A 20,456-nucleotide genomic window follows, 5' to 3' on the forward strand; every position below is an offset into this window, starting at 1 on the left:
GGTGAGTCTACTTTGTAATTAATGTCGACCATTTTCCTCTTGTCCTCAGATAGTGCGGTCATCCATTTGAATATGTTACATATCATTTGATTAAATTCTCTATTATAAATGACATCGGTGACATAAATTCTATTGAACTATGGTTTATAGGTTATTTTTTTGATTATCTGTGGGTACACAGATGTGTGGATTACAGGTAAGTGTTTATCTAGTAGTAACTGGTAGAGATTTGTTCTGTGAGAAATATTAACTTCAATCAAAAACACATAATATATCGAACTGAATTATTTATTAATTTTATAGACTTGTTTTAAAAATGTAGCGTTATTATTGCGAGTTGCCAGTATTATTCACCGAGCTATGTCAACCCATTTAGAATTACTTCGTTAGAAGTCGATTTTAACGAAAATTGTACTAACGGGCAAATATTACACATGTTTAGTAAAAGTAAAAGTAAAGCTTGTAAATTTCAAGAGCCTTCTATTGAAGAGAAGGTTTGGATCTAATTCCACTACTGCTCCATTGCTGGTTGGTGGATAAGCCTGTGGTAGAAATTTGATGTTCAATGTTCAAACAATGAAATAATTGAGTGTAATATAATAGGCATAACATAATATATACATATTAGGAATCAAAGATCAACGTGGTAACATAAAAAAAATACAAGGCGATTTAATAATATTGATCTACTAAATATTTCGAAAATGCAGTAAGTTTTGTAGATATTTGTTAATTACCTAATTATTTCTCTTAAGCTTTACTAACTGGAAGGATTTAGTAAAATATATTAGTTGAAATAAACTGAACTATTTTGTAAACAAAGAAGTAAGGCGAACACCTTTTAATTTAGACGTGACAACTTTTTGTTTCGTATAGTTTGTCTTTATTTAATTCACAAAGATTCACGGTGGAAGCAGTTCGTTTGAGTTTCTTTTCTATTTTTGCCAATAAAAGTAGAATAATTTGCTTTTGGTTTTTAAATATTTTATGGTGTTTAAACATGCAACTTGGATACTGTAATAGCGTCATTTATATTTAAATACAGAAAAACATAGAAACGTTTATGGTAATAATGTTTCTGAAATTCAATTTTAATAAAATATCAATCGGCGCTGAAAGCAGTTTTAGATAGTAATTAGATTAACAAGAGAAAGAAGAGCGGAAATTGCTAAACTGCAGAATATTACTGATAATAATTTCTAGAGAAAATTACTTTTTTATTGTACCGACACGACTTTGAACCCTAGACAACCTTATGAATCCGTCCATAGACTGACGATGCAGCTAACGCTATAATGATCATATAAAATAACAAAGTCAAGTATCCGATTTTATATTTCAAGGATTCCTAAAATCAAGACATAATCGTAAATAAACCATCGTCATTAGAAAATTGCTCAAATGAATCGATCGACCCTTATTCCTTTCCCCTAAGTCCAAACTCACTGATAAAATATTATAAATGACAATTATGAAATCAGACAATGTAATGATCTAAATGATTAATTTTGAGACGCCTATTTTGAAAAACTAATTTTGTTTTTACATAAAATATATTTTTTTGCAAATGATATTTCTTCATTATTCAAATCAAAAACCTAAAACAAAAGATTATCGAAAATATAAAAAATAGAAATGTCTTTGTGTTGTTAAACATTGTATAATATCGCGTAAAATGTTTTATTTATTTGTATTCTAAATCCAGTTTTTTTTTCTTTTTCCATTATACTTTTTTCCAAATAAACTAATATGAGATCTTATTAAAATTGTACGAACTGTTGAGAGCATAGTCCCCATTATTTATACTATTTACTCTTTGTAAATTCGTATAGAAAATATAGAATCATATCCAATTACCGGTCGACGTGAGCTGGTGGTATCGAATCGATAGGATTTCCCTTTGGTAAGACGGAGATGTCACTTGTCAAGAGGGACTTGGCAGGATGCGAGATTGGCATGTGCAGGGGGTATATTACCGAGAAATGTCGATACCAGGACATCCAATATATCACGTCTTATTTCAGTCTGTTCTTGTTTTGATTATTGTAAATATATTGAGATGAATTACAAGTCTTGTGTAATACAATAAATAATAGTCAATGTATTTATGTATATTATTGTTTAAAGCTGAACAAATAGAAATAAAACTAAAATACTGTTACACATTTGAATCGTTATTTACAAACTGTGGTTTATTTATACATATATTAAAATGAATATTATTTTATTTTTATTTAAAATAGGGGGACTAACAAAGGGGCCACCTAATGATAATTTAAGAGGCCACAGATAGACATTGTCACCGATAGAAATATATATGTATACATTTCGTGCTTTATATTATTAATACGCCACTAACCTCAGAAAGAACGTGTACTGTATATCCCAAGTTTTTTTTGTTTATGTCGTATACTTAGACCATTCATCCGATTGAGTTTATATTTCGTCCCGTTAATAATGACTTTTGTTGTAAAGTTTCTAGGTAGTAACAACAACGTAAATAACTGTCACGTAAATCGTATTAAAATAAATTCAAAGATGCGTTGTAACGAATTCTGGGCATTAGCTAGTAATACATAAATATGTTTGTTATTTATCTTTTCCTAATGGTGTTATGACTTTTGGCAATCGAACTAGCTATTAAGTGGCAATTGAACTGATATTTATGACAGAATATCTTAAGAGAATTACTGAGAATCATATTTTTTGTGGACTAAGTATTAAAATGAATAGATAGAAAATAGAGTCATTAGCATGAATCAAAAAATATTTAATTTAATTTACCTCTTACATAATTGGTAAAAGGTAGTTAGCAAAAGGGATTACGAGGGTAATTCAAATACTTATCTTTAGTCCTTCAGATTTGAATCTTAAAGAGCCAACATCGCTTCCTAAAATTTAAATAAGTGATTATTTATAGTTACCAAGCCTTTCGAATAAATAATTTAAATATTTAATTTATGTTCAATGAAATATCTATCTATTTTGATTTGAAAAAATATCCGCTAGCTGTAGGACCCCATGCTGTTACATTACAAAGGCATTACAAAAGTACTTACAATATTACTTCGGCACTAAAAACAAAATCGAGAATTATTATTGTGAAAATATAATCAATAGCTAGGATACTTTTTAAAAAAATGCCTTTAGCGTTTATTTTTTGAATCTTCAGAGGAAACTTGCTAAGAACTCACGCTTCTCACGTCAATAGTCTAAATCAAAGCAGGTGCATCTGCGAGAAGAAACTACTAATTCGTCTCATTTGTTGGTGTGAATGACTTATTTATAATAATCAAGAGAACCATATTTTTAAAAGGAGGGAATTAATTAGGTTTGTTAAGAATTCATGTTACTAGAAACGGAACAAAGCACGTTTTCATATTCAAACTTACCATTACATCATTTTAATCAGTCAAATAGATGTCTTTTTTTGTCTGTTGTATCAAAAATATTTGTATATTATGTAAGAAAAAGTAAAGTAAAACAATGGTTTTTGACGAGGTAAATTTTCATCCGTTACATATAAGTTTTTCCTTTCGAGCTGAGCGTGAGATGAATTATAAACAAAAAGAAAATTAAAATTCAATAGTGCCTGTATTTGAACTGGTAATCCTCGGTCAAGATTAACGTGTTCTAATCACTACGACAGAAGAACAGAACTATTCGTATATTACATAAACAACAATAAATTGACGAGAGCTAGATGAAGACTGAACTACTTGTATAATATCATCTTTAACCGAAATTCGAAGTTGGCATCTGGTTGTAATATATTGTAACCGTAATAACAAAGTTATATGAAGGTCCATGTTTGTCGTAAAATTTAATAGAAGCGACCTCTCGCGAATTTATGCGGGTCCAATTATGACGCTCGTACGCTAATCTTATTGGCTATTTTGAATATCCATTGGTGTAAAAAGTAATATTATGGTCTTGATGATTTCATTGATTATAAAAGTGCATACTTTTGATTAATGTGTTAAATAATCTCTCGGTGGTAAGGCTTTCTGTGAGCCCGTTTCATTCATCACATATTCTGCGGCCAAGCAGCTGTTCCAGTTCGAATGCTAAGAGAACCAGTATAACTGAAGGTACAAGGGAGATATCCTCGTTGTTTCTAAGGTTAGCAGCGTATTGGCGTTGTTAAGTCTTGGCGTAGTTATTTTTTTGTCCACTCTTACAAATTAGGGTTGGCGTAAAATTAAGATTTTTCTTGGTCACCAAGTTTACTTGAGGGGTCGTGCTCAACCATTCCTTTACTTGGCTAAGCTAATGATGTAAGTGATGATTAATATTTCTCACAGAGCTAATGCCTATGGACTGTAATCATTTACCATCAATTGTCCCATTTGCCAGTCTGCCCGCTAACTTCAAATAAATAACAAAATAATTGGTGCATAATTTAACATTGTTGGTATTGTTGCAAATGTATAGTCTAGACCACGATTTCCGTACGCTTCGTGTATCGGACACAGTATTGAAATTCGGTCGAATCGATTTTACGCCAATTCCAACTCGACAACAAACAACTAGAGTATCATGTTATACATCTATTTGTATTCGAGGCTAGGACATTTATTTTAAAAACAATTTTTATTCTAGTATTAAATATTTAATACAAGACTTCATTAATAATTGCTGGTAAGGCTTTGTGCCAGACCGTTTGGGTAGGACCACCTACTCAACACTTATGAAACCGATAAACAGTACGGCTTAGTATTGGTGTGTTCCTGTTCGAAGGGTGAGTAAGCCAGTGTTAATATATACATAAGGTACATAAGGTTTTATTTGATAAAGTTGGTAGTACAGCACCAATGCGTATTGGCGGTGGTGACCACTTTGGCCACATTTGTGAACCCGCCTATCTATTAAAATACAAATATACATATAATCGATATATTAAACATGTGTTATTAATTCGATTGTCTTCAATGAGCCATATCAATGTGAATTTTTCGTTATCATTATTGGAATTCCAATGTGCTTCCATTATTTGGCACTAGTATGATCTAAAATAAGCTCAAATATGCTAACGATGTCCATTCCATAACGATGCTATTATAGGAGATTGTAAATGACATAACGAAATTTTTTTCATGACATTGACTAATTATAAAGTCGTTATTGGCACTGACAAAAAATAAAATCAAGAATTGATATCGATTTAATTATATGTAGAAATTATGATGTAACAACGAAGCAAGGTGGGGTTGAAGTTTAAAAGACAATAGACAAGATAAACAGAACAGTATCATGTTTAAAAGGTTTCAGAAGACCTTTTTATCAACCAGCTAGATAGATTCAATGAGAATTAATAGATAAAATATTTTGTCATGATTTAAAAATAATCAAGCACAGATACTAAAAATGAGTATATGCTTAAGATGAAAAAATATACAATTAACTTTTTTTAAAGGCGTTATAATATCTTGGCAATGGGAATAGCCGCTAAGTGCCAGTAACTATTGGTAACACGATTTGTTGAGATAAATATTCTTTCAGATTCAAAGTATAGACTTCGTTAATCATAAATGGAATAAAAAATGAAAAATGTTCTCGAATAATACGACGATTATTTATTTTTCATTTCATTTCACTTTCCTTCGTCGGTTTTTCGGTCAGGGTTTTCTTTTCCGAACCAATGGTAGTTTTTAATTTGACGATCAATTAGTAAGCAAAATGCTTATATTAGTAAACGTATTACATAAGAAAAGGTTTAAATTTACTTTAAAGTTTTTAGCTACAATAAATATGCACGAAAAGAATTTTCCTTAATAAAATACAATTTTCTATTGAATACTTTACGAGAACGTTTAAGCCGGAGACATCTTTCTTATAAAAGTAGTGCCATAACAGAATATTTCCTTAAGAATTCGCTCCGACGTCCATTATTGTCAGTGATTCAAGCTGCGCTGGAAAACAATTCGTGGAGTGACAATTCATCTCTACGAGAGCCTTTTCCGCTCACTGAATAAAATATGCAACTTACTCATATTTCACCGTTTTTATTTAGCTTTGTCGGAATAAGTTTCTCTTGTTTCATTTCATTTATCTATAATGCATTAGTACACTTTTACAAATATCGAAAAACGCAAAGAGCACTAAATATGATTTCTTTGTATTTATATTCTATATTGTTTTTTGCTTTACAATATCAGTAACAATACGTTCACGAGGATTTAGATCGATTTCAGATATATATGCATGCATTCGAAATTCGTAATAATTTTGAGAAACTGTATATCATTTATGTTTACTTCTTTTCTCTCCGAAAATGCAAAGGTATTCCACCATACAGCCGTCAGGGTATGAAATTAGTAGCAAAGTGAAAATGATTTTTTATTGTTGTATTGAGGTAAAATCGAATTTTGTCAGTTCTATTATTGTATTAGAGAGGGATTGTGAAGTTGTTTGCCATGTGTTAATTAAACACTCTCCAAGGGATCGGTTAATGGAATATTGGGTATTTGATTACCGAGAGCGGTGTTAGGAGAATAAACAATTAGTGATAGGAATTAAAAATTAAGAACTAAACGTCTTATTTGATAATATTTTAGTAGATACTTTAGGTTCGAGAATTTTATGAAAATTTTATACGAAGAATATTATCAGGTATTTTTTAATGATCATTTCATAAAAAAATACGTGACTTCGTAATGTAGGTCTTATTTCTAGAAGATTCTATAATAAAGAGAGGTCAGTGCTCCCGAGATAGCTGAAGAAACTTTCGTAATTTCGACACTACCGCCTCTCATTTTTAAATCAAATAACTCAAATAACAAGTTCACGATTGAAATGCACAGGGGTTGGATCTTTCAATTTGTGTCCAATAATAGGGAGGAATATTTCATCGTTTGCTTGAGAAATCTAATTCAATTAGAGGCCTTGGAAGCTCGTTTGCATGAGTTAGCATTTTTAAGCGAGCCGAGAGTTAGCGGGAATTTTTGACAAGTCGGTATGCTGCTGCCTCGGGCGTTTTTAGTCTAATGAAGCGCTGGAGTCAGGGGTTTTGAGCAAAAATAGCGCCATCAGCTATTTAAATTTATAATTACTAATTATATGGTAATACTTATTGCAATGTTCATTTTTATTCGAATACTAATTATTACGGAGTAATTATTTAGTTGTTTGTATAAATGTTAATATGACATCTTATCAAATAATATAACTGACACGAAATTAGTTTAATTCCTAATTATTATTTATGCTCAGTATATCTATTGCATTGTCTATTTGGTGTAGTAATTGTAATTAATTATGTGCATAGTAGATCTAATATTTCATTGAATGCTTACTAAGTGCTCAACCTGCCTCAGTTGTAATGAAGGAGAGAATATAAACATTTCCCTAATATATACTGTAATGTATTACTTGAACTTGGTTCTGGTGCGACAAGTGTGTCATCGGCTTTATATGATTTTTTTTTTTTTAAGACAGTTTATGTTCTTCAACAATCTTAATTATGTTTTTTTTTATAGTATTAAAAATGTATTGAGTAACTTTATCAAGAAGTGACATGCCTATTAAATAGTTTGTACACTACGTAAATTCATCTGTGTCTTTATGATGGTGAGGATATATTTTTTTATTTTAAATAGATGGGTAGTCTACGAAATTGGCCACTTGATGGTAAGTTGTAACCATCACCCAATGACATTGACACTGAGAAATATTAACGATCCCTTGTATGTATATGTATTCCGCTAACAACTTTAGTAACAAATACGTTAATCGTTTAATGTCCCTTGTGTATATATTGACGGCGGTCTACTCGTCCTTACAACCGGAATACAACAATACTAAGTATTATTCAATATAATATGATCAGTGGGGAGGTAGCCAGACAGGCTTAATGACCACAATTGTAAATAAATAATACAATGACATCTGTTGGTGGTAGGTGGATTTTCATGCTTAAAAAACAAAGCTGAGTTTCTTATCGGTTCCTTTCGTTACAATTTATATTCCGAATTGATGACAGTTTAATACTAAAATTAAAGTTGTAAATCTACAATTAAAAGGTGATATAATTATAATTTAATTTTTTATATGCTTTATTGTACTTTAAAAAACACAATTGCAGGAAAACAAATGAAACGAAATAACGTATGTATGTTAATAAAGAGTTTTTATCTTTAAGAGCAATCTCAAGCAACCTATGGACAAAGGAAATGGTCTTGTTATGGTACTTAAACTACGTTTTATCTTTGTGTGCTATGTAACTGAACTCCTCGTAAAAGGTTGCAATGATTTCGATTAATTTTATTGCGTATGTTTCAGATGGTCCTTTGAGCCCTTGGACCTTGGATCGGGTCTAACCTAAAGCAGGTTAGACTGGGTAGACTGCGATCGGGGAGTATATAACATTCTGAATTCGCCCGGCACATAGTCAAGACAGGCTGCTAGTCTTGATATAAATATATCGTTATTAAAAATTCAACACACTTTAAAGCCCCCTCACATTACTCACCCCACTTATCACCGCTCGGTGTAAGGAGGGTTTGGTTAATTTGACTGATGAGAAAAAGCTACTTTTTGTTCTTGATAAAATTCCACGTGTTCACTTTCATCCTTTGTACAGTTTATAATTTTAAATACTGATATGTACTTATTGATAGTCATGTTGTATTTAAACAAACATATTTACATGCTCTTTTTATTTATCATCATAATTGCTGGTTCAATGGAAGTTCTCTCCAGGTTATATTAAAAACATCAACAATGAACGTACCGGTTACAATATACCCCGCTCGCTATTGTTGTAGGGACGAATGTAAACTCCCACAGGGATAATTAAGGGTTTCGGCACATTCTGATAACTAACTCCAGTTTAAATAACATACACCTTTAATGTTATATTAATTTATTTTAAGATATAATTTGTTGTATTACTATATGTACAAGCGGATAGACATTTCTTTATAATATATATTTACAATTTATAATTAATTGTAAATATAATTTATTTTTGGGTTCTTATAGATATTTATTCCTATACATATGTCGGTCTTATTTTAATCTAAGCTAAGTATGAGTCAAAAGTTAAGATATACATGACGTATAAGAGGAATTTTTTTTTTATGTTATAGCCACCTATACCTATATACAGCAGGAGGCTCACCTGATGGAAAGTGACTACCACCGCCCATGGACATCTGCAACACCGGGGGGCTTGCATGTGCGTTGCCGGCCTTTTAGGGATTAAAAGTAGTTAGGTAATTCTTAGGTGTATCTTATGCAGTTATTAAAAATTCTATTGGACTTAATATATTAATTAAGATCATAGGTTATTATTAACTATTGCGTCTGATTATTTAACAAATTTTGCTTTGTATCCCCGTCTGGGTAGGGACCACCCACTCATCATATATTTCATCGCCAAATAGTTGTACTCAGCATCGTTGTGCTTCGGTTTAAAGGAGTGAGCTAATGTTACTACAGGCAAAAGGGACATAACATCGAAGTTCCCAAGGATTGGTGATGTAAGGAATGGTTAATGTGTCTTACGCCAATGTCTATAGGCACCAATATCAATTATTCGTATGCCAATCTATGTCAAATAAATAAAAAAATTATAAGTCTAATTATATTTATCATCCATCAATTGTTTCAAGGAGTAATAGTTGTTAATTTTAAAATGTTAATACTGTAAAGGTCATTTTTGGTTGGTAATTCCATAATATCATAACATACGTTCCAAACGAGTGTCGCTATAGGGTCTATAATATATACACACAAAGTACCAAAAGCTAGTTAGCAATAAAAATGATCGTCCGTCCCAAATGGCCGTAAATGGTAATGCTGTCCGGCAAACGCGAGCGATGCTCGAAGCCAGTTTCGAATGCAAAATTTCATATTTGAATTTCAAAACGCCCGACATACCGGCTTCCAGCAAGAATACTCCTCATTCTTGCGCCGTAGTGAAATAAAACAAGTTGCCTTTCGCTCCAACTGAATGCCAATTTTGTTGACAGCACTTTTCCCTTGTGGCAGCTTCCATGATGTTAATATATATTTTGAATAGTTAACATGTAATATTTATGGTAAAATATGAATATACTTAAGTATTCAATTAAAATAATCAGTTGCCCGTATGATACAAGGTTGCGGTCTTTGTTGTCTGGGTTGACGTCATATCCTTTGAATTTAATTGCAGTTGACCAATCATGTGTTAGTAAATATTTACAATCTGTATTACATACTGTACCCGATTGATATATGTTTAAGCTTTGGCCAAAAACTACCACACTAATTGTCAGTTTAGCAGTAGTAAGGTTGCCAATACATTGAATTGAAATGGCAATGGCGAGGCGCCAGTCTTTGTCATCAGACATTAACTTCTACATTTGTAACCACAATTTTTTCATTTATGCTCTAAAAATTTAGCTTCTTACATATCGTTTTATTTGTGTGTATATTTTCAATTGGACTAATAAAATGCAGTCTCTTGTATTTTTTACATAACAACCTATTTTATATATAACAAACTATTCTAGATCTTTTTATTTCTTCACGAGAAGGAATTTTTCCAACGTTTATGTGTGAGTGTACTTACCAATATTTGCAGCAGCGTGCAGCAGGTCTGCGAGTAGCTCTGGCTCATGACATGCGATAGCGAGTCGCTCGTCAATCTCGGCTGGCGTTGCTTCTCGCAGCTGCAGCGCCACGCCCTCGCCGCCAACCGCCGCGCTGTACATCAGCACGGCGCGCGGCGAGAACGTCGGCAGCGGCAAGCGCGTTGTCGCAACCTGATAACAAAGACATCGTTGTACTTACTTATAAAAAATAAACCGTGACATCTTTGTCGGTTTTCATTTGACACATTTTGTTAGTTAAATGTTTTTAAAAAATCCTTTACTGAAGCAAAGTTTTTCGATATTTCTAGTATGATAAAATTAAGTCAAACAATTCTGGTCGATTGGATGTTTAGCTAATAAGGTAGTTCAAACATTTCATTGAATCTTTTGAAGTAGATTGCCAAACAATCATTAGCTCTTTGACCAGTTATGATGAATTCGGTATCTAGGTCAATGTTCCCAATTCATTTATGAGCAAAACAAGAATTACAAAGTTTATTTAATTAATTTAATTAAAGTACATTTTAAAAATCAGTGATCGTTTACGAATTTTGTGTTTACAGCTAAATCATATGGGATGACTGAATATTAAAAAATTCTTGAATAACTAACTATACATAAAGAGACCCTCAAGGTTGTAATACGATATAAAAGGAAAATAATGTTTTTACAAATGCTGGTTTTAAATCATAATGGTTTCAAATGAGACTCATGGATTGAATTTAATAATTAAACATGTCTGCTTGCTCTTTGTTCTTGCAAAAGTTGCGTTCAGTTTAATATATAATTAAAACTTGCGCCTTTTTTTGTATGCTTTAATTTGGTATTAAATGCTAGAAATTCATCATTAATAGTTATTACTAAAGTTAGATAAATTATTATACTTATTTTACACATGGAAATATCAAGTCATCGGTCAATACGGCTTCAGCCCAGCTATGGGGTATTTATAGTTACATTATTTTTTGCTTAATCAGTTACATTAATCATTTAGGTAGACTGTGATTTAAGTAATAATTATAATAATAATTCGATATATATATATCGCTTTGAGCTTAGTAATGGGAGCTACGCCATTAGTGGATAATGCTAATGGGATTGTGATACGACACCATTAGTTGAACTATTAATTACAATGAATATACAATAATAAACACATGTAATCAATTTTAAGTTAAAATAATTACGAATGTATAAGTATAAGAGTTGTATAAGGTATAGATGCCTTCAAATTACCGGGTTCAAAACCGGGTTCTGCCAATATTTAATAATTTGGAAACCGAGGAAATTGAGTCGAGGAAACATGTAAACACTACTAACTACCAAACTTCAGGTGTCAGGATTTTTGTGATACAAAAAAGTTATTTACTTTTTATTAGCCCGACTCGAAGTTTTTTGTCCAAGACCTCGGGATATACAGCCTTATATTTAGCAACTAGGCCAACGAGGGAATCTATTTAAAAAAAGTTTGTTTTGTTTACAATTTAATATAATAACATATTTCAAATTTTTTTTTTATTATAAATCAATTTTATAGTGCAATGAATGTATTGTTTCGATTTATTAATTAATTTATTGTTATTTCGAGCATGTATGCTTGGACAAAATAATAAATAAATGTTTTAAATATTTCTGAACTCGTGAGTTACATTGCGTTAACAAGTATCAGGTATGCACGTGTCTATTGTTGATTACCCTCAATTATGTTCTGGCTCGCAAATTGCTGGTAGTTTGATCCCACCATTTATATGTGAGCCTATCTTTTGAATACGATATTCGACTAAGCTTGTAAAACTATTGTGAGTATACCTTTATTGCTAATTTTTTCACGTTTTTCTGAACTCACTCATACATATATTTTTTTTTATTCGTAAGACAACATAGATCATAACTGTCATGATTGATGACTTATATATTTTATGTTCTCTTATAACTACGAAAACAGTAATGCTGGCACAATGGTAAGAACGTATGAATCTTAACCCGAGACTTCGAGTTCGAATCCAGGCAATCCCCATTGAGCCATCACGTGCTAGTTTTTCTTTGTTATAGTAATATTGAGAAAAAAATTAAATCATATATCCCAATCTCATTGTACTGTTTTCGTCTTGTTCTATTACAAATATTCTACCTGTAGGTAGTCGGTACAACCAAAAACATGATATTAAGCATCGCGTGTGTGATTAAGCCTGGGTATTGTTCGCAAATGAATCCCTAACGTACATGTAGTAACTAAATAACAAAGAGTGTACACAAGCCTTCGAAATACAGGTATCTTATATACAAACTGTGATTTCAATCTCTATTACTTCAACCATAAAGACTATTATGCCATGTAGAGTTTTTACATCCCTATATTTTTATGTACGTTCGCACGTTCGACCTTCTTTAGTGTTGCCCTATTATTGACATGTGTATGGTGTAGCTAATTACAAGCCATTATACTCTATTTTATTCGTAAAGGTAATTTATTTGTATCTCATTCATTAGGTACGTGTAATCGATTTTGTGATTATGATGATTTTCGAACCTCTGGTGTTTTTGGTAGTCAATATGTGTAATGTTTCTGTACTGGAAGGAAAATAAAATTTAAAAAAACGTAGTGTATAGGTTAAATGATTCCGATTACTTGATACCTCAGCTATAATACACACAAAATCTGAATTAAACTAAGTTTCAAACCTTCTAGAAAAGCCTTTGTCTCAGCCGTGAAACATTTACACGCTCTTATGTCAATGTCACTCTTAATTTCGACTAACTTTTCATATGCGAACATCGAGAATTGTGGAATATATTTTTTAAAGAATTTAATATAAAATGAGGTAAATGAAACTCATTTAGAAAAACAGTCAAATTGGGATTAAGATTGAATAAACAAGCGCATATTCACCCAACCGATATTGATCTAGAATAATATATAATAAAATCAAAGGTATTTAAAACACACGATCATACAGTTATTAAAATAAAGGATTATATTATATGACGATATAACCAAAATGTCTAGGTCGTTTAACGGACAAAACCAAATCACTGAGGCGGGAAAAATAAAATCACCAAAATTCCCATGACACCGTAAAATATAGGCAGATATTTTTTATGGGCAGTAAAATGTGACTGTGAAATTGTTAGTATTATATTGGACGTCACAGAGATTCATCTCAGTGGATGGACATTGGACGGACGTATAAATATACATAGGTAGAGGACGGCAGCTCGCTTTTGATGTTGACGGACTTATTTCGTTGTAACGATATTTCGTGCAATGTAAAACTATCAAGGGAGTCGTTGATTTAATGATAAAGTATTATGCAATTATAGTCCAATACGTAGGGGGTTCAATATTGCAATAAAAATGATAACGAGTTCTATTCCGTTCACAGGTAATCTATACTAGCAAACTAATTATCGAACTTACAGTTAATACTTGTAAAATTATTCGTCCTACTACTGAGTATAGGAAGCTGAAATTTAGAACAAAGGTGTATATAAATTTAAAAAAATTAAGGATTTCTGGAGATTTTAACTTTTGTGAAGAAAATGGGATTTTTGTATGAATTTTACTTGGACAAAGTCGGAGCTGACCGCTAAACTATTATACGTAGATATTGTATTATATTTGGAACTCTAAAATGAGCAATTAAATATTTGAATCACATTGACTGGTATATGTTAGACGGAGTCCAATTTAAAATGTATTTTATAACAAAACCAGAATTCAAATACTTTTGTATCCATCAAAAACATAGGGACTGCACTTGGCGCACGTTTCGTTTATATCGAGATGATCTCAAGAAACACATTTTAAGATACACGAATAAAAATTTATTATTTTATATTATAAGACTGTTTTAGTTGGCGGAAGGTAACGAAGACAATTGCGTGTACCTACTGATTGTAAGTTGGTTTATACCTATAGACATTATCAGGTGCAGCCATATGAATCAATGCTAACTTCGAGATAGCACCAGTAGTTATGGGATTTAAGTAGCTTGTTCCTGTAAATCATACAATGGGCAATACATAGTAACCCACTGAGCAACACAGGTTACTAGACGGTCAAAAGCAATCAAAGGGAACAGTGTCAGTAAAGGCGTATGAATATCAATTTTTATTCACAATAAAATTAAGCTAAGATACTTTATTAGAAGAAGTTGGTTATGAAGGAGAGTATTGTGAGGAATCCTTTGTCAAATGGAAATCTGCCACTCTTATTGGAGCTACTCAGCTAGTTAGAACAAGCTCGCAGTAGAAACCTTCTCTTTAACGGGAGAGGAAGCCTTACCCCAACCGTGGCATATAACAATATAATATAATTAAATTTTGTAATTAAATTATATGATACATAATATTATTTGAATTGTAATAACGATAACGTAAACTCGGTTATGGGAGGTTGTATTGGTTTCACTCGAAAATTCGACAATAATTACATGTGGCGGTTCCGAAGTATCCTAACGATGTTTTTAAAATGAAATTAAGTTTATTATATGTTTAAATGATCGGTAAATAAATGTTGAGAAAACGTGAAATAATATTTTAGACCATGTTATGTAGGTAATAATACTTTAATTAAATTTTTTGTTTCTATTAATAATCTTTTATTTTTGTCATTTTTGAAATAATGCATTACATATGTTTTAAATATATAATAAAAATTGTACTTTAATTAGTAATGTTTAGGTATAACATAAGGCTGAATTATTTGGTAACTTTTTTGTAACTTTAAATGATTTGTGATTCAAAATTATAACGAAAAGTTTTAAGACTAAGCGAAAAGAATAAGACGGAGCAAAGTTATATATTAGCAAAGTAAGTTATTTTAAAGATAAATCCTCAACGCTGAGAGTCTTGTAAAGTTTTCCGGTGCATCGGTTTAAAACTGAAACCCTTTCACGGCACATTTATAACTTCTCTTTTAATCAACGATCCTTCAATGTACTAGTTTTTTTGTTTAAAATTTTTAAAAACAGAACATAACACTCCCTCCATAAAATAACCAAAACGCATGAAACCCGACGAATCAACAATACGGGGAATTACGTTTCCACTAAAAAGCTTGTGCATCGGAAAAAGCAAACTCGGCATCTATGATTAATTGAGGCTTACCGTATCGATTTTGTATTATCTGTGAGCATGAAAGTCATATATTATTTTGTGTGCTTCATTTATGAATTTACTCGTATATATTTGGTTGTTTTTATTTTTTTTATAAATTCCGGCTTAGAGATTTTTAACTAAATGAAGTCTTATGTAAGCAGAATAACGTGAGTTCGGAATCAAGTTTGGCGCAATTCGTGTTTTTTGGCACACGAGTAAGCGCCTTCATGCAGATATGATTAATAAAAAAATTGCAATATGAATTGTTTTTACTAAGCTGTAAATGAGGATTGTACTTTTTTATTTGATTGTTATTTGAATAAAAACTATGTAGTTTTTTCGATTCTAATATTAAGAAAATGTAAGAAGGAAAGTAGTACGTTCATCTTATTTCATATCTCAGGCCTCTTATTACTTTCAAACATCTCTTAATATCATTGAATTTACTCAATCGAATTACATTATATTAATTTGGCTCAGTTTCATTAAAATATATGTTTCATTAATTTAATGAAACGCTTAAAATGTTTGACGGTTATTAAATTTGCTTATTAAATAAATAAATACATACGTTAGGAATTTATTAATTACTAGAACTAACGTACCTCTGAACTAATATAGTTCAATTTTCTCTAGAATTTTAATACTTATGATTCTACACAAAGTTTTCATGTAGAAAAAAATACAAATATATTACTTATGTATGTTTAGTATAATCGTAATACTATACAATTAGTATTTGATTAGCGAACGTCCAAAAACCTTTAATAAAATATCAATTGAATGCCTTCCTTTTAAAATATCACTGTAATTTATTTAAAAATGTACATTCGAAACATTATTTATTTTGATAGTCGATGTGTACGTTCGTGTTTTAAAAGTAATCGATACGCTGTCAAGAGATTAATTTACAAACATATTTTTCACTAATGAATACGTTCGGTTCCAGTTGAATGAACAAATTCGGATAACAATTTTTAACTTCACATACTATAGGTGATTGGCACTTGTTTATTCATTTCAATTCCCTTTAACGATATATATAATATCCGATATTAATTATTGTATAATATTGTAGAGTATCTGATATTCATTATTGTTTATGAAAAGTCTGAAATTGCTTTTTAAATAATTTTAATTAAATCGAGCATGAAATTTGTAAATTTTCACCGAATATGTATCGTTTTTAAGTACAGTCGTCACACAAAGTGAAATTATTATATTAAGTAACTTTTATGAGAACTATGCAAAAACTTATATATACAAAAATAGGACACGAAAATCACTCTTATCATGTCAAAACTGAATCAACAATAAATCCTGCACCAGTGAATCTGCAACGCCCATACTTAAAAATCATAAGTCATTAGTTTGTTACAAATGAATTTATTTTTGATATAAATGATAATACACATCAAATTTATACCTATACATTTTTGCCTCATGGTTTATATTGGTTAACTTCGGTGAACTAAATTAATTTTCAGAAGAGATAAATGATAATGATTCTGGCGTATAATTTATGGTGGGCATTTTAATAAGTAACCATAACTAAGCTTCATCTGATGGTGATCAATCACATTTATTCACGAGGAATAAAAAAAACTTCATCGACCAAATAATAAATTGAATTATACAATATCTATCCATCAGCCACCATTTTGATTTTTCAAACAAATAGATATTTAATCTCCGATTTAAGCATCTATTCATATTTTTCTCGTTAAAAAATAAACTAAGAACCTACTAACTGTAATCATTATCAGCTTATTTCTGTAATCTGAATATTAATAAACGACGCTTTTAAGAGAATAAATAATTTCCAAGTGTGCACGCAGCCACCATTTTGATTTTTCAAACAAATCAGTGCAAAATAGATGTGTAATCGAAGATCCGATTTATAAATCTATTCACATTTTTCTCGTTAAAAAATAAACTAAGAACCTACTAACTGTAATCATTATCAGCTTATTTCTGTAGTCTGAATATTAATAAACGATGCTTTTAGGAGAATAAATAATTTCCAAGTGTGCAGGCAAGACGCAGAGAGGGTTGTAAGCGATGGCAACTCCGGCTGTACCGATTAATTGGAGCTTTCTGTATCGATTTTGTATTATCGTAAGCCAGAACTTACCAATATTAGACAGCAGTTATTTATTTATTCAAATTGCCTTGTATACGCGTCAGGATTATGATCTCTCTATGCATAGTTTATGCGTTAAATTTCGCTCAGCGATAATCCATTTTTCCATTATACATACCGTTTGCGTTGCCGAAATCTTTTTCCGAATACATACGGCTTTTATTATTATTTACTATCCAATATTTACCTCGTGTTCACATAGACGATACGCGATACGAGCCGAAATGTAAATAATAATTCGTCAGTTCCCGAGTAAGTCAAAAGTGTAGTTATTTTGTTTACAGAATCTGGGAGCGTGAAGTTTATACATGATTTAAAAAATATTTTCTCATCTTTGCCTTTGAAACACGTATTGAATTTTCGGACTGAATCAGTGCTCGCCTTGTTTTCTTTTGTTTGATTCTGTAATTAAGTCAATATTTGGAAATGCTGTTTTAGTCATACAGAAAGGATTTTCGATAAAGTGTTTCCTTTTCCCGTTTTTATTCCGTTGTTGTACGACTTAATAAACTAAAATTGTATAATATTACGCATTGAATCTAGATACAATTTGCAATAGTTAATTTTAAAAGCAAAATTTGCATACGAATAAATAATAACGGATACTCAAATTTCAAATTTATTAATGAGACGATATGTATGGATTTCGAAGTCTTAAGATGTTTTTATATATTTTTTCTCTTTGTTAGACTTTTTATTTACGTATCTTTAAATATAAGATATACATTATATGTTTCAAATACATAAATAATTAAAAACATCGTTGGCAGACAGCTGGAGAAACAAAAGCCGAAGAGATTTACGAAATATATATAATATTTTAATATACCTTTTTATTTACGATTCAGACCATTATTAGATCAAACTTACATATTTTAGTTTAAGTAAAAATAACGATAACTATTTCTTTATATAATTTTGCATAACAAATATAATCTTATCAATGTATGAATGTCTTACGAGCGAAGCATGTTATTTAATACATCACAGAAACTAAGGATTTTATATGTGTAATAAGGTATTATATTCAAAATCAATCACTGAAATATTCCTATCTATGTATGTTCCATCGAAAATACGACTTTACTATGAATATAACATTTAGTACCTCTATTTTGTTTATTGGCCACCGGCGTTCGTTTGCGTTTGCTGGTGTGTTCAAACCTATATAATGTTTACCAATCGCTTTGACTTTCACGTCAGATATTTTCATTTCATATATGGTATAGCATTCCAATAAATATTATTAATATTTACATAGAATGCACCAGCTCTGCATTAATAGATATACGCGCGCGTGTTTGTTGTGTGTGTGTGTAAGTTACTCGTAAGTAATTGTATTTGCTCTTAGATGTGTTATTTTATTCGAATATCATGATACGGTTGTGTGTAACTCGGCTAATGACTCGTTACGCGGTGAACAAAGCGCTGCCCAACCGTTTTGTAATAGGCCAATTATACAAAATTAATTTCATTGCTGTCTTCGCCAAAAAAGTGTAACGAGTTTTCAAAGCGACACGCCCGTTCTAAAGCGCTTTATGGCAGCGCCGCTTGGACACGGGTAATGGTCCAAATTTATTGGGTTAAATGGTCCGTGCGAACAGGAATTCGGGTAACATTGTTCGCATGTCTTATTTTTGTGGATTTGATACTTACATTACTTCATGACCTAGTTATAAACATTCGACTGATTAAATAAGCATGCATTTACTTTAAAATACGTTTGAACGAATTATGGAACTACAGTAAAACTAGTTTAGGGTTTCTTTATACCTAAACCCTTTGCCAGATAGTCAAAACCGGTCTCAAGGCCATTGTATCTTTTTCCTAAAATCTTTTTTTGTTCTACCAAACGCAAATTTATTCATAATTACAATGTTTCTTTACTATATTACTGAATATTTATTTAATGTATTCTAATAAGAGAAATATTTGGCTACAACAATATCGTAAACGACGTTTGTAAAGTCTTATTCCTAAAAATTACTAATCGTAAAGCCCTAGGTAGTCTACACTGCCTAATGGATATTCCGACCATGTTTATCTCATAGATGCTTTACACTATTGGATGTTACAAAGATATCTGTCTATTTACGCTTGTCCAGATTATATATAAAACTTAGAATAAAATCATTATATTATAAATTCGAAATAAACTTTGTCTGTTTGTCTAACCAAACGAAACCACTAAACCGAATTTGATAAAATTTGGTATGAAGCTTAAACCCAAAGGAAGAACAGCATTAGCAGCTTTTTTATACCCAGAACCTGAAAACCGACCCCCTTATATGCTACCTTTCGCTAGATAGCTAGGGTCGATGATTATATTATATATGATGATGATGATGATTATATATATATGATTATATTATATATGATTTTATATAACTAGTTTTCACTAGTTATATAAAATCATAGTTCAATGAAATTATAAATGAGAAAGAGTATAAAAAATAAAATAAGTATGTAGCATTACAGATAATATAATAATTAAAAAAATATATATTAGCTATTACCATAGAGCAGATTATTGTTAAGTAAAATATATTATTTTTCAATAAATCATACATCCATATGTAACATATAACATGCATTTTTTTGGTTTAGTAAAAGTGTAGCATATTTTCTCTTTAAAA

The 20,456-nt window shown here is 30.9% G+C and overlaps 1 protein-coding gene across 4 annotated transcripts in view; it reads right to left on the bottom strand.

The window, feature by feature from the left end:
* The window catches only part of LOC125071082 (zinc finger protein 541), a 243,853-nt gene that overhangs the window by 70,900 nt on the left and 152,497 nt on the right, over positions 1-20,456 (bottom strand). For all 4 annotated transcript variants that reach the window (XM_047681174.1, XM_047681173.1, XM_047681171.1 and 1 more), the window contains exon 3: positions 10,556-10,748. In XM_047681174.1, the coding sequence (XP_047537130.1) occupies positions 10,556-10,748 (193 nt within the window). The remainder of the gene's footprint in view (positions 1-10,555; positions 10,749-20,456) is intronic.

This window comes from Vanessa atalanta, chromosome 18 (assembly GCF_905147765.1).
Source record: "Vanessa atalanta chromosome 18, ilVanAtal1.2, whole genome shotgun sequence".
In the NCBI taxonomy this organism is placed as follows: Eukaryota; Metazoa; Arthropoda; class Insecta; order Lepidoptera; family Nymphalidae; genus Vanessa; species Vanessa atalanta.